Below are 21,699 nucleotides of genomic sequence, written 5' to 3' on the forward strand. Positions count from 1 at the left end.
TCCAGCTTCACCTTGGCCACAGGCCATATTTAAGCTATCTTCCAGGGGCACTGCTCTGCAACTCCTTAAACAGCAGTTTTCCAGTTCACCTGCAAACTGCTTACCACTGAGAGCTGCTACCTGCCCACAGAGCAGCTGCACATCTGCCAGCCTGAACATTCCCGCTCTGCTCGCTGGGACTAAACGAGGCCTGAGAAGTTGCTTCTTTCCCTGCTGAGGAAGGATGGGAGTCAGGGCAGGAAGCACTGACCCTACCATGCTGGGGAGACTCAGCAGCACCACAGGGCTGGATGTGCTCCATGAGCGAGCACATGCTTGGAACCCATCTGGGGCATCATGTCACAGGCTGCCGCGGCTCAGTGCTGGGCACTGGCTCTCCCTACCCGACACAGAGACCGCCTGTTGGATGCAATCCTGAAGGAAAATCTGCATTTCCACCTGAGCGAGTCTCCCATGTCACTTAGGGGCAGCGGTTTGGAAGGAGAGTGTAAAAACATTTGCATTGTAAAAACAGTCTCTGAAGAATATATCCTCTCTTTACTTCATTAAAAAGCAGGTCTTCACATGCTCAAAAGGCAGCACAAACTCCATCAGAGATCAGAAATGCTGGTACACTGCAAAATCCTGCTGATAAGGTATGCAGGTGGACTCCATCAATAAACCCCGATGGAGACAGCTGATACCAAGAGACAATCCCTGCCCTGGAGCCAGCAGGGTCAGCGCCCCTCACCATGTCAGAACACACACAGCCTCCCCGAAAAGGCTGCCTCGCCCCCCAAGAAACCCAATATGTACTCAGGAACTGGGACAATTCCCCAGTCCTTTCATCTGCTGCACTAACCAAGTAGCTGTGACCTGCCTATCTGGTTAGATAATGGGCTCTAAGGTATCTCTATTGTAAGGGATTTATTAAAGACCACTGCAAGCACATTCCTCCCTGCAGGAAAAAATACCTTAATCTACTGCAAACCCTCCTGGCAAAGGCTCCTATTTGAACAGATTGGAGATACAAGTTTGTTCTGGTCTGGACAGTGTTTGAAGTTTCTTTTCCAGCTAATGAACAGACTTGTTTATAATAAAAGGACAGAGAGCATCCAGCTTTCTAAACAAGCAACTTCATGGCGCTCTGTTTTGCGGCATACAGCTATGGCTAACCTGCTGCATCGTCTCCGCTCGCTCCTTTATTTTCAGCTGAAATATAAGGAAAGTCTCTTACTAAATCCAAAACCTTATTTCTTCAGGCCCAGTCTCCCTAACAAGACACAAGAGGAGACAGTGGTCTTCCACCACCTACAATCGAAAGGCAAAGGAAACTGGTCTCTGGACCAATTCTCAAACCCAAACACTTGTGATGTGTTTTCTTACCACACCAGCTTACCCGAGAGCATTGCAGCTTAATGGTTAAAGGAGAGTTAGTTTCTACACAGAGAGGTTTGTTTCTAAATAAGGGTCCAGCAAGCGCCAGGTCGGGCTCCTGCTGTGCCTCCCATCCCTGGAGACACCAAAACCCCAGGGGACAGACCCCAACATGCCTTCCTCCCTCACTTCCAAGGCTCATGAGGGCACTGGCAGGGAGCACCGGAGGGGCTGCTCCTGGTGGGGGTGTCCCAGCACACTGGGGGGTGACGGCACGCCTGGCCACTGGCCACCAGGCCATTTCCAAAAGGAGCAGGTGGAGCAGGTGCTGGGGTTGGACTCACCTCGGCACTCCACGCCCGGGTCACCCCAGAAGAGCTCCTGGCACTCCCGGCAGGTTCGGCCTCCAAAGCCCGGCATGCACTGGCACTGCCCTGTGAACTGCCAAAACAAACCCCAACAGGAGATGTGACCACTTCAGCAGCAGCCCGGCCCCACGCCGGAGCGAAGGCCAAGCTGTCGGAGAACGCCCCGCGCTCCCCTCACCTCATTGCAGGCAGGCCCGAGGGAGCGTGCGGGGTCGCAGCCGCACTGCTCGCAGCCAGCGCCGCTGGCGAGCCTCCACGTGTGGGGGGCACAGCGGTCGCAGGTCTGCCCCACCACGTTGGGCAGGCACCGGCACTGCCCCGTGGCCGCCTCGCACCGGCAGCTCTCCGAGCCCTCGCAGTCCTCCCGGATGGTGCCCAGGTAGTTGCAGACGCACTCTGTGAGGCAAAGAGTGTGGCGCATCGATGTCAGCCCGTCCTCTCGTAACCAGACTGCCGCGAGTTCGCATTTAGTTTGTTCTCCGAGTCCCCAGAGGTGTGCGCAGGTGCTGGCACATGCCAATGCCCGTGGCCAGGCCTGGATTAGCCAGCCCTGAATGACACCCAGCACCACACAAGGGCCCTCCTCATGTCCCAGGCTGGCCGCCTCCACAGCTTCTGCCCCAGCACACAGGAGGTGACAGGAGCCGCTCATTCAAGCGGCCCAGCCTTCCCACTCTTCTCCTCTCCTCCCTCTGTACACAACCGAAGCCCGAGCCTGCCCAGCTCCTGTCAGCTGGCTACAGTGGCGGATCTGCTTGCAGCGGCCGATGGCGTGCCAGGCAGAGCAGGGCTCTGCTCGCCCACACAGCAACCTGCCCGCCTTGCCGGGCTGCGTCTGGTGCAGAGGGAGAGGAGGGTCTGCCTCCCCACCGCCCGGTTCGGCTCCCCGCCACGGCCCTTGCTCCCACTGTCCAGCCACATCTGCAGGGACGCTGGTGTAAACAAAAGCCAAACCCTCACCCCACCACCCCCATCTCTGGAGAAGAGGTAAACAAAGACTGCTAACAAGAGGGCAAGAAACCCCCCTCCCGCAAAAGCCTCGTCCTTTCAGCACATGTAAATGCTGTCCCTGCTCTCCCTGTCAAATGTAAAGGACTCCCCTCCCGGCCAGGAGCCCCGCTGAGTTGCAGGGCAGCTGCACACAACTCCAGCTGAAGGTAATGAGGTTTCCCCTCCACCCCTAAATGCTCCCAGGTAAATTAAAGAGTTCAGGCAGCCGCTGCCACCCTGTGACATGGCTGGCGGAAGGGTTGCGGCCGTGTCTCCCCACTCACTTCTGCAGTCCTGCTGCAGGGCGCTCCCGTAGTAGCCCTGTTTGCAGAGGTGGCAGTTTTCACCCTCCGTGTGATACAGGCACTTCATGCATGTTCCAGTCTTCTTGTCACAGGCCTCCGGGTCAGTGGTGTCGATGTTGTTGTTGCACTGGCACGGCTGGCAGGCGCCGCCAACCTCGTCGGGGCTCCCAAAGAAGCCAGACGCACATTCATCACATCGACTGCCTGTTTGAACAAACAGGCACGGTGGGAATTACCATCACGGCTCGCTAGCATGCAGCCCCATAAACGGCAAGACTGAGGCAAGACAATAAAGGCCATTAACGGGGGCAACGTTAATTGGATCGTGCTCAAAGCAGCAGAGGCAGTGCTTGGTGAGACTGCAGCAGCTTGGTGCAGCATGGATGGAACTGCCTCAGGCACCAAGGCATGGTGCCGCAGCCCAGCTGCCAACACGCTTGTCCCCTCGGTTCCACTGCTGTCCTGCCCACCTCTGCCGAGCACCAGTCATCCCTCGCCATGCTGCTGGGGATGAGGCTCACAGTGGTGGTGCCAGCATCACCTGCACAAGCCACTCTGCCATGGCATGTTCCAAGTGCTGCCAACCTCCAGCAGCAACACATTGATGCTGGTACTGTGGTCACATCCGACAACCCATATGAACATACCCCTTCTCACCAGAAGGTCCAACCCAACCATCCCCCCTCCGCACACCCGCCAAGTACCTATGTATCCCGCACTACAGACACACACGACTTGCAGCGTGACCGGATCCTGGTAACAGCCGCTGGCAAACTGGCGTCCGCTCTCGGGGCCATCAGGGCAAGGGCAGGGGCGGCAGTGGTCGCCTGATCCCAGGACGGGGTCTCCATAGTAGCCAGCCTGGCACCTGCACAATGGGGTACACAGCATGCAGGGGACCACAGGCAAGCAGACTGCAGCCTCGCCATAACTACACTCAGGTTTTCAACCACTGTGAAGGATCAAAGGGCAGAAACATCCTTATGGCTCTCCCACGCCACTCACACTCTAAGCAGCTGTGCTCACAGAGGCAAATTTTCCTGGCTTATGCCAGTGTGAGAGCAAGAGATCCAAGGCATGTGACTCTCAAGAGGCTTGCAATGGCGTAAGTCTCTCGGAAGCCCTGGGGTCCTGCAACATGCTCTCAGCCGCCTGGGCAGGCACTACTGGAAGGCGCAAGGCTGTGGGCAGGGAGGAGGGGGTCCCCGCTCCCATCCTCCTCCGGGACCACCAGTGCTGCTCTGGCTCCCAGGGTCCAGACACTCTCCCCGTGGCTTCACACCCACCTGAGCACCAGCGCCACAGGGGAACAGCTGCTGCACCAATCCTGCTGTGAGGAGGGAGAGGGACCGGGGATGGGGCGCGCACACCGTACCTCTCGCAGTTGTGCCCCGCCGTATGGTCCCGGCAGCTCAGGCACTCCCCGGTGAAGGGGCTGCAGTCATCAGCGTGGCCGTTGCAGTGGCAGGGCTGGCAGCTGGGAAAGCCCCAGAAGCCGGGCAGGCAGCGGTCGCACTGCCGCCCATACACCCCAGGGAAGCAGTGGCACTGGCCTGTCTCCGCGTCGCAGAAGGCGTTGTAAGAGCCTCGGGCATGGCACTCGCACGCTGCAAGAAGAGGGTGAGAGGGGCTGCGTTTCCACAGCAAACCCTAAACGCAGGGTCCCAATCGCAGCGCAGCCCAGAGCCATGGGTTTAACATACGTCGGCATCCGCTCGGCCCGAACCCAAAGGTGCCAGGGGCGCATCTGTCGCACTGTCTTCCAACGACGTTGGGACGACACTGGCACTGTCCTCCGCTGGGGTCGCACACTGAACTCAGGGAGCCCTGGGGGTCGCACTGGCATGCTGAGTGGAGAAAAGCATTGGGGGGAGTGAGTACCATGGCGCAGGACATGAACCACCTGCCTCGTGTCATGCACGTGCCTTCCCCATGCAAACTGCTCTGCCTGCAAGCGCCATTCAGCTTCCAGGTGCGGTATGCCCTAGAAGCAGATGGTTACGTACATAATGCGGTCTCGTGTAATAGCGCAGAAATGCTGAATATGATGTTCTTGCAGACATCCGTCATGGGGGTTTTCACAACGCTCCTGCTGTTTTCCAGACACCGGTATCTTTGGAAAGTTTCCCAAGCACTGTTCGTGACCACATCTTCGCCTGAGCCTCCCACTGTGAATATGTCCAGTGATTTGCAGTACGGCATGAGAACAAGCTACAAAACAATTTTACAATGACAAAGTGTCACTATTTATAAATAGCCTCCACCCAAATTACGAAAATTCAGTATTATCCCACTTCCTATCATCCTTTTTTGGCCAAAAAGCAAACAGCCAGACACAATTTGGAAGGGAAATGACAGTATTTCTCTAGTTTTTGGTGGAATAATTCTGGTATCTACCAAATTCTTACCAAATCTACCAAATTCTATCCATTCAAAAGAAAAAGATTGATGCTGACATTCGTGACATATATGGCACACATTAGCCTCCCCAAAGAAACCACAGGCCTGTGGAACTAGCTACAGTCCTGTAAAATACAGCAAAAGCCTCTTAGCAGAGAAACAATCCACATACTTTGCGACTGAAGAAACCTACGCTGCTTTACATTGTTCAGTTAAAATCTGGCTTCAGCCATAAGCAATGACACTGTAAAATATTACTTTGGATTTACACAGACATGTGCCAGAAGAGATGCAAACTTTCAGGCTTTTAAACACACTTTTACCCCAGAACATCCCTGAAATAATTTCTGCTCACAGAGTCAATGAGCGTGTATGGGCTCTCCGTCTCCGTATCCACTGAGGAGTACTGGGGCAGCTCAAGGCGGATGGTGTAATTCAGCCCCTTCTCAAAGCAGACGGGCCGTGGGAGAACGACGTATCTGGATTAGGAACGGGAAACAATTCTTACTTCAAATGTCCAGCACCATAAAGCATTTCAGATGGCCCTATAAAGCAATTGAGATAACGGAAAGCAGCCAAGACCGGGCAGAACAAAAGCTACATGTGAAAGGTGGTTTGGAGGCTTGTGCAAGTCAGAACCGGAAAAGCTTATCGGCAAGGTAAAGAGTCATACCGATGTTCGCTCACAGGCTGTGCAAACACTTCCCTGCCTCTTTATTCAGTGAACAAAACAAATTGGAAAACAAGAATAAACTTAAAAGCTTTGAGTCTATGGACACAATGCTAAATATGTTTTTATAACCCACTGGAAATTAAATTTCATCCATTTTCATAGAAGCCACTGCAAATTGAAAACATGATGTTACTCTGTTTCAATTTTTAAAGTGTTTTTTCTCTTTTTGGCCCATCCAGTTATACCTACCTGGAGCCGGGTGACAGTGAGACGACCTGATTATCATCATCAGGAACCGTATTGCCACACCGGCTACCCGTGGGAATCTTGCCTGGCCGCGAGACGCTGATCACAGCTTTTTCCCACTGATCTGGCAACTGGAGGGAAAAAAAGGCTGATCAGCATCAAGCAATGGCTGTAAGCTCCCGGGAGCATCCAGAGCTCAGGCCGGGAAAAGCATGCGCGCAGACGGGGTGGTCACTGTGCTTTGGGGAGGATGGGGCTTGCAGCTCCAGCACCAATGGGGCATCTACCAGCTGCAGGTTTGCACAGAGACAAGACCAGGCAAGTGCCCCTGGGCATCCTCCAGCATGACAGCCTCTCTCCCTCCCTCCCAAAAAAACGTGACTAGGTATAGGTGGTCAGCAGCCCCATCAACAGCACAGCATCAGCGGGGATTTGGCAACCTCCTCTCCCCCCACCTTTGGGTAACTGCACCTGAGTATTTCACTGTGGTCAATTGCTGCCAAGCTCTAGATAAGGACCTGAGGGGATTTTTCTCTTTCCCGTCACTCTGTGAATTATCTGCAGCCAAAACTGACTGCTTGCAAACTCTCGGCTGCACGCATTCAACAGCCAAGACAGGCAATTTGCCTCCTAAGGCGCATAACAGGGTTTCCACCCACTAGAAGGCAGTCTGGCTGGTGCCAAATTTATATTCTAATCCGTCCTGACAGGAGTTTTTAATTTGCTCATTAAACAGGTGCTGAAACAATGCAATAATGAAAGAAACTGTAAAGCAAATAATACTAGTAATAGTCAACATCTTGGATTTTCACATATCTCAGACATTTAACTGAGTGTCCATCCTTGTCTTTGAGTCTTGGTGACTCCTGGAAGTGCCAGGCTCCTGTCAGTCGTGCACCAGGACAGCCAACACCTGCCAGGAGGCAGCAATGCCCGTACTCACAGACCTACCTGTGGCTCGTAGCGGACCAGAATATCGTACTCCATGGAATAGGGGATGTTGTCAATGTAGAATTCCAGGTACGCGCCCTCAGGGACCCTTACAAATCCTATGCCTGTCCATGACGGTGTGCGGTCTGGCGTGTATTGGCGCTCTATTATGTTTACTCCCTACAAAAACAGGGAACATGGATTTTAACACTGATCCATTAAATTTGTGAGCCCCATGGAAGTGCATGAAGTTATGAGTTCTGCTGATGGATCACTTCTGGATCACAGCATCCATCATTTGCATCCCAGTGAACATGAATTCTCTTTGAAACCCATATGCGTGCAGCCCTTCCACTTAACAATACACAAAAAGCAAGAAAGATAAAATAAAACAACGCTGCACAACTCTTCATCCTTTCTCTGTTATGGTGGAGAATTTAATTTAGAAACTTGAGTAACTAATCTACTAGCTATGACATCTCGTTCACCGTAAGGACTTTCACATCATACTTGTAGGATTTACTGCAGTGGCACATAACTGCTCTATTAACTGCCCAAGCTGAGTGCTAATTACTTCCTGACTACACCAGGCTGCTCCAAACCAAACCACTGCTCAGGATAACATTCGAAAAGCAGATCACAGCCATCATGAGTAGGGTGTCACTAAATAACAGAGATCCTAATCATTGATAGATATTTAATAGCCAAATCAATATGTGGTCACTCCTTTCAGTCTGAGGTGCCAGGTTTTTATCTGCTTTTCTTTATATAAAGCAAAGAAGAGGAAAAAGGCAACAGAAAATGGAAACGTGTGGCGCTCAAACTTCCCGTTTCAAATATCTCTGCATCCACGAATAGTTCTCTCCATAGAACAACATCCTGTGCATTCCTAAGGAAGCTGCTTCAGTAGAAAGGGATAAAATATAAGGAAACGTCTCTCTATATATACACATCACTTCAGGATGTCCCCTCATGTATTCTCACACTCTTTGAAGAGAGCCTGGCTATAAGTTATTACCCTTGGCTTTGCAAAAAGGGTTGGAGCTCCCCAGAAAGGATTGCAGGCAGGACATGAGTGAGGGCATGCAGCTGTGGGCAGCACAGGGCTTGGCACTGCCTGAAAATCCCTGCGACTCTGTGCCACTTCATTTTGTCTTGTGCTGCGTCCCTACATGGGAATTCAATATTTTATTCTGCCAGATTTGTAAGAAAGCTTTTCAATATTGGCATTTTTTAAAATGGTTTGTTCTGAAGGTTTCAAAAGGCAAACCATCGGCACATCCCCTCTCTGCTTGGCAAGGTGGGTTTTCACACCAGGCTCCTCCATCCCCAAGCCTCAGTGGGGCCTCAGGTACCGCCTCTCCAGTCAGGCAGACACAAATGCACCAAAACCCCTGTGCCAGCTCACATGTCCTCCACTGCAGTCCAACTTCTGCTCTGCATCATCTTCCCTCTCTGCGGTTACCTAAGAGCAAAAATCCTCTGCCTTGGCTGAAACTGCAAAGTGGCTGCATTTTGCCTGAAATAAATAAATTACGACTAAATGCCCCAACTGCAGGCAGACAAGGATCTACTGCTTTAGAGAAACCATTATCTCATCTCCTGGCTCCTTGCTGGACACAAAAATAATTGATGTAATCACCTAGCTGCTGTTAATGAATTAAAAGCAAGCCTGTGCCATGGTGAACAGAAAGAGCCAGAGACCCTGATGTACCATGCCAGCGGGCAAAACAAACTAGAGGCAACCTCACTTACAAAAACAGTTTTTTGCACAATCAACTACAGTTTTAGTCATTAATAAAAGAAATGCTACTGATGTACAGAAACTCTAAAAGCCACGGCAGTGTGATTAAATGCGTGCTTTGTTTCCTCCCAGTTTCAGTGGCACCAAAGAGAAGAGCCAGTGTTGGTGTCTCACTGCTCTTGAGATAAGAGCGGAAGGAAAAGTGCATGCAGTGGGTGCGTATGCTGCGGGGTACAGAGAGGGATGCTAACAGGAAACTAACTGTACAGTCATGATCAAAGAAACAGGTTTACAAAGAAAAATGGCAGTTTCCCCCCATAAATTACTCCATTATTTATCGATACTAAGGTTGAAGAGCTACAGGTTGAGAGTTTTCTGATACAATTCAGTTTTGCGTTTTCCACATTTTAATTGCCAAACACTCAGGGTATAAAACAGAGGCTTCCAACACCCAAATGGTGAAGCCATTTTCCCACAGCTGTCCAGACACACCAGCCCACTAAAACTGCTACTCACGGGACCCAAGCTGGCTTCCTCTGCCTCGTAGATGTAATGATCGAGTGAAATGAAGTAATAGCCAGGCTCCACCTGGTTGCACTGACGTCCAAACATGTGGGGCCGGCATTCGCATTGGCCAGATTGACTCGAGCAGCTAAAATGGAAGAGCAATGAATTTACAACACCTCTTGGCTACACCGAGACAGTGCTAGAGCTATCTTCCGCTTTGACGTTTTAAGTAACACAGGAGGAGAAGCACTTCTGGACACAGCTGCGTCTAGACATGAGATGTTCTCAGGCTCTGCAGCTGGACCATCTGCACTGCTAAAATGGCAGCACAGTCCCAGGAGCAGTCTTGGCTCAACCCAACTATCATTCTCCCAAACAACTCCTAGGCTCAGGCTGGGAGTGAGCACAAGCCAGGGACCATTTCCAGTAGGCAGTTTGCATGTGGTTTCCTCTGTTTGGATGGCAAGAAGATTTCATGCTACGGATGCAGGTGGTTCCCTGGGGCCAGACAGCAGTCCTGGGAGAGCTTCACTTACTACCACAGACGTAGCCAAGAGGCATGTCTGTCCTGCAAGCTGAGGGCAGCCTTCGGCACCAGGCTTGCAGGCCATGCAAGCAGTGTATCTGCTTCTACGGGCTCAGGCAAAAGCAAGAACGTGCATGACCCTGCATGCCCCGGGACATCTAGCTGCAAAGCACATCCCAAGAGGTCGCCCACCAGCAGCTACACATAGGGAAAAACCATGCCTGCCTGCTTTAAAGTAGGACAGACACACCCAAAGACATGGGACAGACAGAGCCATCACTGGGGAATGCAGAAGGTCTGTCCAGGCTGACATACAGCAGCTCCACTTCCTTCATAAGGAGCCATTTTCTTTTCTTAATAGAGCTCTATCCCCAAACTGCCTTTTGGTGGTTTTATTGTCCCCAGAGAGTCCGCCCAGCATTATGAAGAACTCTTGGGCAGGCTGTATTTTTGCACATGCCTGGTCACACTTTTTCATAGGAAGGTTTTTTGGTCCATCAAAACAGGCCCCTTTCTTTAAGTCTGAGTGGAATTTAGAAACATTTTCTAAAGTCAGACCCCTCTGGTTTCCATGGAAAATCTCCAGGCTTCTCAAGCTCCCATTCTAAGAGTAATTTTTAACTGAAACCACTTTTGAAAATGCAGAGATTCACTTAAACGTCCACTTTGAGATGCCAGAAGTGCCCTAGCTGCCCCAGAAGGGGAGCTGGGAAGTTACCCCTCCGGGGATGGCAAGGACTTCACTGCCTGGGTTACAGTGCAGGGATGAATTTCGGGCGAGGTGTGGCTGCCCCAGGCACTGCATCCCACACCCTGAACCGGAGCCAGGAGGTGGCAATCCGGCAGCTAAGGAGAGGAGCCCCGGCGGGCGAGGGCGAAGCTCCCCCTTCCCGCTGATGTTAGAGCGCGAAGCCAGGAGCCGGAGCCAGGCTTCGCGGCTCTCCTGCGGCCGGAGGAAAGCACAGCACAGCTGCTCCCTGCCCTTGCTAGGACACCGCATGTCCCCTCCCCACATGGTTTTGCAATCGCTGGGCTCAGCACATGGGAAACGGGCTGCAAAGCCTTGCTGGGCTGCGGCTGAGCCGTACCCCAAGCCCCTGGAAGTGGCTGCACTGGGGGAACCATTACGAGCTGTGCGGCGTAACCGATCTGTGCGGAGGGAGCAAGCATGGAGGAGTAAACAATCACTAACAACCACACCGCTGTCTGCCAAGGGGTAATAATTCACTCAGGAGTGCAGGGGAGAGGCAGGCCGCAGGACATTCCCATGGTGATCCCGGCCACAGATGGGGTGTCTGCAGGCTGTGACAACCTACAGGAGTCACACCGGGACCAGTCCCAAACTCCCCTGGTGTGGTCCCGTGGGCACCAGTGGGAAACAGTTCGTCCACCCTCTTGGGAAACTTACGTGGCTTTAGACAAAAGCAGGATGTTTCAAAGGGTTTGTGGAGGAGAAGAGGGGGGAAAAAAAAAATAAAATAAATGAAGGAACGTGCTGTTGTTGAAAAGCCTGGGGTCAGAGGTGCACCTAACGCACAGAAAACTGCTCTGGTCAGAGGAGCGGTCTGGCTATGCAGCACTCCTCTGACCAGGCATTTAAGCCAGGACTTTCCATGCTCTTACTGACGGATGCAGCGCCAAAACCTATGCTTTTCTCTGAAAAATCTCCAGCTCCCCAACGGGCACTTCCAGGTCCACACCCCATCCCATGCAGCACCACTGGGGCAATGCAGCAGTGCTGTGCGGCTAGCACGCTTCCCCCAGTGCTGGTCGACAGACAGACAGACTGGCCAAAGTGCCAATTCAGGAGCAAACCAAGAACCAGCCTGACAGCCCATGTTACCACCTGATTCCTGCTTTGATCCTGCAAGAGCAAAGCTTTGACAGGGACCATAAGCCAGGTTACAGCCAAGGCAGAGCTCAATCCATGGCTGGCTCCTACCCTGGTTGACCAAAGGCAGAGCTACACTAAAACCAGTTCTACATGTTCACCTGCACCAGTGGCACAAATGGAGGCTGCTCAGCATGGAAAAGACATGGTTGCCTCTGTCACCCCTTGCCACAGTCAAGACCTGACACTTTCTGGAGCAGAACGATGGTCCCAAACATCCTCCTCCAGAGCACATTGAGCCCTGGATGTTGCGGTTGCAAACAAAACAAAACTACTGGGGTGAATGATTACAGGAGGGTAACTGGGCTGAGACTCACTTGTTGTTCAGCGCTCCTCCCTGGTCGCAGTCGCATGGCCGACATCCATCCATGTCGTTGCTCAGGCCCCAGTGCTCAGGCTGTGGGAGGAAAACATCACCAGCGCTGTAACCCAGTGCCAATTTAACCCCATCTACCCCAAAGGTACATTTTGAAATACTCGGCATAAGCTACCCCGGACTGCCCCCCAGCCCATGAATCCTGCTCCCCTGGTTGTGGGTCTACCCCTATAACCATCAACACAACCTCCCCCCTGCTTTCCTCCACCTTGTTGACCATCTCAAGGGCTTGAGAAAAAAACCCACATCTTTCTACCTAGCTTTAAAAGCAAGATTCAGGAGGACCCAAGCTCAGAGAGCTCACTCCTACTGCACCATTTACACCAGTTTGGGCTCCTGACCCATGAAGGGCTTGGAAAATCACAGCCCAGTACATCACACCGCAGCAGAGAGCCACATGTGGGGCAATGGGGCTTTGTGCCGGGCACTGCCCTTGCAGGGCTACTACTCTGCAACTTGCTTGCTGGACAGACAGACAGACCTGTTTAGCTTTTCCATGTAGTTCATTGTTAGATAAGACAGACTACCAGCGTTTACACAAACACATACAGTTATCTGACAGCGTGTTTCTGTAACACTCCAGCACGCATAAACACTATATGAAAATGTATGCGTATGAAGTAATCCCTGCCTAAAATAACGGCATGTATAGAAAGCAATTTTTTTGCATTGCTTCTCTGACCATTTTGTCTTTCACCCCAGTGAGGGCTCCAGCAGAACTGCCCCACATCACTCATTGTCCTGTTAAACCATGACACTCATTTTCACAGAGCAACCACTACAGGTATCCTAATGTCTCACTCCTTATGGTCCCGGGAATAAATCTGGATGCTCCTGTCTGCCTTGATGTGCCTCCCAGCCCCCTGTAACACAGCGTGCTTCACGGCTCCTGACATCCCAAGGTGCCCGCTCCAGCCTGAATGCCAGATGCCCACTTGCAGGCAGAGATGGCAGCCAGCACCTTGCTCCACACTTTCCACACGCCAGCCTCCCTCACACCAGTGTCTCATAATTTAGTTTACAGTAAGCTACTTACCAGGCAGTGATTGCACTGCTTTCCTGTCACCAGGCGCTTACAATAGCAGTTTCCTGTCTCTGAATCACAAGGATTCCCCCCGGGGTGGGTACCCAGAGGATTACACTCACAAGCTAGATTGGGAAATACAAATAGGTAGGTCAAAACACAGGACTGGAGTTACATTTTAGACAGTATCCAACTTTAATTTCCCCTGAATTCCCCATGACAGAGATTAATTGCACACTTTGCCCACCACCCACCTCAGTAAAGCTTCCCTGGCTTAGAGACTTATAATTAAAAACAAATAAGGAGGATTCTGCTATTTCCACTGAATACACTACAAGGATCAGCTGGGGAACTGAGTTTTAAGGACAGGTGGACTCCAAGCTACGGCAGATCTACAAGAATGCTTTTCCTTTAGCAAAAACATGAAACAAAGGAAAAAAAACCAAAAACCCACAAACCAACTTCTCCCAGCTCTAACAGCTCCTCAAAGAGCTTTTGATCACGCATAAAGGAACATATGTTTTTACTCACACTGACAACCTGCTGGGTCATCGGCACTCAGGCCATAGAAACCTTCTTTGCAGAGGTCACAGCGCTCCCCTTCAACAAATAATTTACAACGGCATTGTCCGGCAATGAGGCCAGTGGAGAAATCAGTGTAGCGATCGCAGATGCCACCATTTTGGGAGCCAGCTGGGTCACAGTTGCAAGCTAAGAAGGAAGCATCGCACGTGTTTTATTAACTGCTACAAAAGAAAAGGCTGTCTCACACTGAATTATTTAAACTCAGCTGCTGTGTAGAGGGAGTGCATCATTCCTGCAAGTATTAGACATGACATGGGTTGAACACGTAACGACCACACAAATTTCCAGATTCTCAAAGAGAAAACAAAACCCAGCCAGGCTCGCTCAAGACCTCCAAGACAACCACCTTCCCTCAAGGATCTTTGTTCGGGAACACGGCACTGGCCAAAAGAAGGCCAGGAAATCCTGAATTCTCCAGGGAAAGCCCTGGGGGTCATGGCCAGAATGCCACGGCCATTCCCACCCCGAGGAGTGGGGCTGCACTTACGCTCACAGACATCGGGGTCCCGTAGATCTCTCTCTGGGTGCTGGAAGTAGAAGGGCTTGCACTGCTCACAGTTGCGTCCTACGGTGTTGTGCTGGCAGTCGTCACACACTCCCCCGCTGGTATTCCCCGTCGTCATGTACACAGCCATGTCAAAGTGGCACTGGCTGGAGTGGCCATTGCAGTTGCACTCTGTGACAAAGAAAGCAAAGTAAGAGCCTGGTCCCAGGGGAGATGCAAGTCTGCAGAAAAGACACACCAAAGTCAACCAAGAAACATGCAGGACTTCCTATATTGTTACAATAATAACAACAGGTATCGTCCCAAATAACAACAGGTAATGCTCACACCAGTCTCTAGTTCTGCATTTTACTCAAACTCACTTTTGCATGCATTACTATTGCGGCCTTCAGCGGGTCGCCAGGGTAAGTCGTGGTAGAAATCCAAACACTGTTCACAGTTTAACCCTTTGGTATTATGTCTGCACATGCAGTGCCCATGGACCTGTCATTAAAAAAAAAAAAAGAGGAATATAGTTGGTTATAAAAGAGGAAGGGGAAAAAAAAAGACCCATGCTCCAATTAATGCAAAATATAGCTAGTACATAATGGATAGACTTTTGGAGACTTGAATGCACATAATTGCATGTAGGAAGAAATAAAAGGCCACAGGAGTGTCCTTTACCTGCCAAGGTAAGAATGTCCTCATACAAATTTGTCCTTCTTTCCCTACTGGAACTAATGCCTGAATAAACGCTTTCAGACATGAACAAGGAGAGCACAGTTCCAACTCAATAATCACAAAAGCCTCTTTGACCTAAAAGTTAGCTGTTAATTAGCCATTAATGTGCATCTACATGTATCAGAACATCACTAGCCCAGCACCTTCTTTCCAGCCCTACCTTTGTTCTCAAAGCAAAGATAACAAACAGTTTGGAGGGGTTTTATCCATCAGCCCCAGACTTTGCCTTACACGTGTACAGAAGAAGCACTGAGTACACCAACAGTGACTGTGTGACAGCTGCTGCCATAGACCACAGGGACTACCAGCACTGGAGCCATAATTTTAAAGGCAAAGCCAGTCTTGCTGCTGCTCAGGTGGAGACACTCACCGAAAGCACAGAGCAATGGAGCACACCTGGCCCCTGGGACAACACACACAACCTCCTCGTATGTCTCCACGTTTTCATCCAGTTAATAACTCACTCATTAACACGGGTGCTATTACTGCTTCTCAGGCAAAAATCATGGGGAAAACCAGAACCCACAAGCAATGTGGCACTTGTACGGCAGCATACAATGCAGGCAGCAGGATTCTCCTTCAGAGCCTGCTGTTAATTAGGGCTACAGACTCAACTTCTCAGCTGATAACGACTGATAAAAACACAGGTTGTGTTTGATTCACAAAGGTGTTTCATCCTTTGATGCCTCCATTCACTTCAATTTTAGGGTAACCAAGTTGACCCGCACACCTGTCTCTGGCCCCATTAGGTTATACTCCCCTTTCTGCATTCCAGCCTTCTAATTTCGTCAGCTCTTTAACATAATTAGAAAAGGAATGCTAAAACAATTTTCACTTAATCTGAGCTCTCTGTGCTTGATTAACACCAATAATGACAGATATGTTTGCTGAGGAGGAGTAGTCTTAAAGTTTTTCTTGTTTGAAAATTAAGGGTGGGGAGTGGGGAAAAGTGTTTAAATTACTTAAGAGGCACACACAGGAACAGCTTTATGCAGAAAAGTGTGAGTATTTACCATTCCTTCCACTTCTTTGTTAAAGCCATCCACTGGTGCACACTCGCTGGCGTGTCCATAGCAGAAACAGTTCCCACGAACCACCATGTCATAGATGGCATAGTAGTACTTCTCTCTGATCTCCATCCTAGAGTCTAAGAGGTTATCTCCCAGTGTGTGCAGCTTGATGAATTTGACTCTCAGATTTGTGATCTTTAATAGGTCTGCAAGAAACACACACACAAAAAAAAACAAACCACAAACCCCATTTTGGAATTATTTACCAGATACTGTATTGAATGGGAGGAAGCCAGGAGTGACTTCCCAAGCACACTTCCTATGGGCAGATTAGATCAGATTTAATTTCAGCACTTACAAATTACAGATCACATCACTTCATACTCCCAAATTAAAAAAATATTACATTAATTTACTACAGGTTGATCACTGTATAAGTTAGTTTAAGCTTAATTAAAAAATACTAGTCTATTTTATTGTAGACATATACAGGTACAAACACAAATATTAAAGGCACACACAACAGTACCACCAAAAAAGGTACTGGTTCTTTAGGGCTTTAAAATGTAAGATGGGCAAGGACCTGATTTTAAGGAACTGCTGACAAGTGGGCCAGGAGCTTTAAGAGCTACGAGCCTTTGAAAAAATCTTGGAAACAAGACACGAATAATTCTTCTTTCTTATACGCCCAACTTTCCTAGCAAATATAATTAGTCACATTTTGCTGAAAGAAGGAACACCCCATCACTGACCAAATACAAAGGAGAAGTTCTCGAGGGATAATCCATGGGAGGACAGTATTGCAGTAATTAATTCAGTCTACATGTTCACTTTGATATTATGAATCCTGTGTAATTTCTTACAGCCTTGAAACTAGGCTTGAAAAAGCACTTCAAGCCCATGAAAGCAGAGTTTCTCCTTTAAAATGTTGGTTAAAAAAAACATTCAACTGATATAGGAACTAGCAGACACTCTTCTACTTCACATATTTTCTTCTGCTCCAGTTAGCTTTACACTGAAGGACGCGAACCGAAACTGAGAATGCATATTAAACCGGAGGTCAAGTTTAAGGCCAAGCACTGCAGTTCCCTACTTAGGGCAAATGCCCCACAAGGTTTCTCTTTGAGCAATGCTCAGCAACAGATGTCTCTACCTTTGCATTCCTGGACTGTCATGACCGTACATGAATGTTACAGTAATTTGTGTTTTATGACCGCATCTGTGTGGTCTAGCCATGCACTGCTACCAAAGCCAACCGTTCTAATGTCATGACTCAAATGTTTTAAAAAGTAAACCACAACCCCCTTGATTTTAGCTAGAAATGCAAAATGATGTAAGTACCTTTGCAGTTCTGTTTCTTTGCTTTCTGAATACTGTACAATTATGGGATCACGTTCCAAGGTTTCTCTCAGAAACTGCATGTATTTTGGGGAGAGGGGGTTCTTAATGAAAGTAAACCCCTGATCAATTAAGAAAAGGACCAGCTACAATGATGCATATAAGAGCAATCACTTGAGTTGACAACACTGATCGTTATTTCCCAGCACGTCACTGTGTAAGTCAGGAAAAGAAGCCATACCACAAATGTATTCATATGACTTCAAAACTGTTACCGGGGCTAATGCATGACTTTATTTGTGGCTTACTGGTTTTTGTAAGCAAATTAAGTACAGAAATGCTTTCTAATGAGTCTGGAAGGTAACTGCATACATACTTTGAATCCTTGGACTGTATGGATCTTCAATTCGAAAAGCAGGATCTAAAACACGATATATTACCTGGAGGAAAAATGGTACAACGAAAGATTCAGCTTTAAAAATAAGAGAATCTGAATTTGTACGGAAAAAGCCTATATAATAAACATATTGGAAAAAAACCCCTCTGACCTCTCCTTCCGTTGAAGGTTCAATGTCAGAGTATCGGGAATCACAAATGATGTCATCAACTTTCTTCATGGGTCCAGTTGAAATCCCAGGAAATGAGCTCTCACAGTCATATGCAAAGTACCTATATACTTGCCATGTTTTTCCAAAATCAGATGATCTTTCTATCAACATTGCAGCAGGGCGGAATGTCTAATAGTGAGAAAACCAGAAGACATTTTATTCAGTTAATGATTACTTGCATTTACATTGAGTGCTTTTAAGTGTCAACAATCGACATGTCTGGATTTTAATCTCTTTGAGATTTGGAAATATTGGAAATATTTTTCTGCTGATATCCCACTTTCTGCTCAAAGGCAGATCTTTGAAATAACACACATCAAACCACAGACTACTCATCTTTAAAAAGACAGCACTCAGTGGCCAAGTGCTTCAACACGCTTAAATAAATAAGCAAACTTCTGAGTTTTTTGGATTCCAAATCTTTTCTCAAAACTGGGAGTTAAGGCAGGGCTTTAGGGAGACAAAAGAATTTTTTCCACTGCTTGTGGAAAGCAGCACAGCCTTCTTCCTTGCTGTACCTCCTTGCCTAATCTTCTGCAAAGGACCTAATGGGCCTCCTCTCCTGCCTCGGGGACCGGGAGGCCACTTTCAGTGCTTCCCCTCCAGCTCTGACGCCCAGAAGCTCTTGCTGAGCAGTTACCTCTGATGCTCAGAAAAGCCCTGGGATTGCTCACCTCTCTTTGTCTGATCACACTACCTTTTGCAGTATCTCTGCTGCCCAGTGCCAGCCATCCTCTGTGCTGCATTAAGAAAACCTTCTTCTTTAAGGAGATTGAGAGGTTTGGCTTTGTCCACTCTTGCTACATTTGACTCCCACAACCCCCAGTGACCCTCCTCCAGCTGGCCTTGCCCAGACTCCGGCAGGCTGCATTTGCTTCACACAAACCACCGTCCTTCTTACCTTTACATATTCAACTCTAGAACCACCTGCTAATGAGATTTTTTGAAGATTTTTAATCCCTCTGACCTAAAAATCTTCTGTTTCAATTTATGCACTGCCTTTCAAAAAGCAGATATTAACTTAGCACCTGGCTTGCACCCACCAAGAAATGCCAACAGTCCCTTCATTACTTTTATGTATTCAGAGGAGGCCCTCCCAGAGCCAAACACAAAGCATTTCAGTCACAGCTGGAAAGAAATTTTCTTTCTGCTTCCTGGCTGAAAATATCACCCAACTTACAAACTGGTATCTCACCCAACAAAAAATGTAGCAACCCAGAGGTAAGGCAGCTCAAGTGTCTACCACACAAACAAAGTCAACAAACCATCATTAAAACTATCTTTCCCCTGCAGTCTTCCTCCTGACAGCGGCCCAAGCCCAGTGGCACCAGGGCACAATGGCCTCAGCACCCGCATCGCATCAGGGGTCTCTCGGGGGTCCCTCACTGCCAGGGTCCAGCAGAAAGGACCACCTTCCACTTCAGCCACCACCTTGAGGCAGGGGGAGAAACCCAAGTCGATGACACCACAGGAAAGAGGAACCAGCTATCCTAGAAATCTGATGTGTAAGAATGAAGGGATTAATTTGTTTACATGCGAAGAGCAGGGATTTAGCCCTGCAGGAACTGCAGCCCCTGAAACCTCAGCTGAAGGTTGCCACTAGTGCTTGCCTGTGATTTAGGATGTACGGGACATAATCTGCCATTCCAAGACATCTGTTTGTAAAGAAACAAAGACACTTTGTGTACAGATGTTCCTTCTTCCTGAAGACCTTTCCATTTGCCAAATGAAAACCAATACCACAGCCAATTTTTTTTTTAAGAAGAAAAATCCTTGCTACTATAGGATTTAACTAACGATCTTCTAGAACACAACCACCAGAGAGAGACACCAACACAAACCCCAGCTTCAGTATGACTCCTGCTGCCTCACTGGAGTTCAAACACAACTCAAGCCACAAGTCACAACTCGGCTTTCCTGTGCAACTTCAACAGGAGTTAATGGTTGGCAGCTCTAAAAAAATCAGGCAAAACGGCTCAGACAAAGCCCAAAGCCCAAATATCAAATAGATGCGAAGGACTACGAGACCTCTCATTTCCTCATGTTCTAAGGTTCGGGTTAAGGCTGTGGCTTCCTTACCTTGAAGGTCATAATGAGATGAGTGAAATGAAACTCAGCCTCCAGGTTCAGCTGGATAGTCACATTTTCCAAACCTGCAGGGGCAGAGAAAAGAAGTCGTGCAGCAAACAAGGACACCTGCCAGCCTCTACATCTAAATTTTGCCAAAGCTCTTCGCTCCAGTGGCACAGAGACTCTTTTCTTTGCCAGTTGTCTCTGTTGTCAAAAAGGGATATGAGAGTTAGTGCATTACTGAGGTACGGGGGAGACACCAAGGACCTGCTGAAGAGTGTACCGCACATGGGATTCCTGTGCGTCACCTGCACCAAACACATTACACCCAAAGCGTGAGCTTGCACTGCTGTTACTTCAGACTGCGTAACATGGCTAACATCACTAGATGTAGGGGAAGGATGGGAACTGCTATGGGCTGGATCCTGGCACCAAAGCACCCGGTGGCTGGTAAAACTGGGGATGCTGAGCCCAGAACTGCGTGGTGACCCCAGGCTGTCCTCACACACTGTAGTCCGTCTGGCAGCAAGAGGCGTGAGCTTCTGCAGCCCAAATCTCACTGATGGTTGGTGGGGGCTGTTTCCCACCTTTCTTCACTCTTTCTGGATGATCCTGTCCGTCCCGACACAGGAACAGTTCCTTTACAATCTAGTTTTGAAATACCCCTAAAGCAACTATCACAGCCCTGCTTTGCAATCATGAAGGCTGTGGAACTGGTGAGAAGCAAAACGTTTTCCAAACTCTGCTGTATGACTACCTACGGTCAAGGACTCTACACAGAAAAGGAAGAAAAACAGTTACAAATATTATTTTGTCATGTGAAAAGACCTCTCAGAACAGCTGGATACTAATTATACTGTAGTTAGAAATTAAAAAAAATAAATCAAGATTTACAGAGAGGCGAAAGGGTAAGAAATGAAAATAATAAACCAATTCAGGAGCTTAAATTTTCGACCAGCTGTAACATTATGTGGAGTGTGCAGCAATGGTCCCTTCTGCTGTATGCCTGAATAGAAAAAAACATGAATTGGACAGAAAGAATCATTTGTTTTTTATTGTTGAAGGAGATTTTCATGACCTTATGAGCTAAGAACTTTTCTGTGTGAATGCTGCCAAGCTTGTTGCAAAAACATGAATTATTTGGAACACTAGAAGAGAGCCGCTGGAGACAAGCAGCTTGTAGGCTGATCTAAATGGTTAAAAAGGATTTAGTGAAAACCCTTCTTTACCAGGCAGCAGAAATATTGTATGTGAAAATAAAACGGTAATATTTGTAACAAGACAGCTACTGCCAGTGCATTTGCAGAAATCCTATCCTGCCCAGCTGGCTTTAAGGCTTCAGGGTAGGACTGCTGTTTGAGAAACCTCAATGCCTTGTTTTGTGTATGAAGGCACGCCAAAAGCATAACCATAAAAGTAAAGAGGGCAGAGGAAGGATTTAAAAAAAAAAAAAAAAGCCACCAAACTAACATGCAATATATTTTTTTAACTAGCTGGCTTGTTTCTGCTGTTCATTTTACTGTTTGG

The 21,699-nt window shown here is 48.6% G+C and overlaps 1 protein-coding gene across 1 annotated transcript in view; it reads right to left on the bottom strand.

Annotated features, from left to right (window-relative positions):
• LAMB1 (laminin subunit beta 1) overlaps nucleotides 1-21,699 on the bottom strand; it is a 44,438-nt gene that overhangs the window by 19,116 nt on the left and 3,623 nt on the right. The window contains exons 4-23 of the mRNA XM_069801851.1: nucleotides 20,182-20,255; nucleotides 18,043-18,231; nucleotides 17,871-17,934; nucleotides 16,160-16,362; nucleotides 14,789-14,909; nucleotides 14,409-14,597; nucleotides 13,868-14,047; nucleotides 13,349-13,461; nucleotides 12,254-12,333; nucleotides 9,529-9,664; nucleotides 7,290-7,448; nucleotides 6,342-6,469; nucleotides 5,775-5,898; nucleotides 5,026-5,230; nucleotides 4,723-4,866; nucleotides 4,395-4,626; nucleotides 3,724-3,887; nucleotides 2,999-3,223; nucleotides 1,903-2,120; nucleotides 1,701-1,797 (exon numbers count right to left, since the gene is read on the bottom strand). Coding sequence (XP_069657952.1) covers nucleotides 1,701-1,797; nucleotides 1,903-2,120; nucleotides 2,999-3,223; nucleotides 3,724-3,887; nucleotides 4,395-4,626; nucleotides 4,723-4,866; nucleotides 5,026-5,230; nucleotides 5,775-5,898; nucleotides 6,342-6,469; nucleotides 7,290-7,448; nucleotides 9,529-9,664; nucleotides 12,254-12,333; nucleotides 13,349-13,461; nucleotides 13,868-14,047; nucleotides 14,409-14,597; nucleotides 14,789-14,909; nucleotides 16,160-16,362; nucleotides 17,871-17,934; nucleotides 18,043-18,231; nucleotides 20,182-20,255 — 3,045 coding nt within the window. The remainder of the gene's footprint in view (nucleotides 1-1,700; nucleotides 1,798-1,902; nucleotides 2,121-2,998; nucleotides 3,224-3,723; nucleotides 3,888-4,394; nucleotides 4,627-4,722; nucleotides 4,867-5,025; nucleotides 5,231-5,774; nucleotides 5,899-6,341; nucleotides 6,470-7,289; nucleotides 7,449-9,528; nucleotides 9,665-12,253; nucleotides 12,334-13,348; nucleotides 13,462-13,867; nucleotides 14,048-14,408; nucleotides 14,598-14,788; nucleotides 14,910-16,159; nucleotides 16,363-17,870; nucleotides 17,935-18,042; nucleotides 18,232-20,181; nucleotides 20,256-21,699) is intronic.

This window comes from Haliaeetus albicilla, chromosome 14 (assembly GCF_947461875.1).
Source record: "Haliaeetus albicilla chromosome 14, bHalAlb1.1, whole genome shotgun sequence".
NCBI lineage: Eukaryota > Metazoa > Chordata > Aves > Accipitriformes > Accipitridae > Haliaeetus > Haliaeetus albicilla.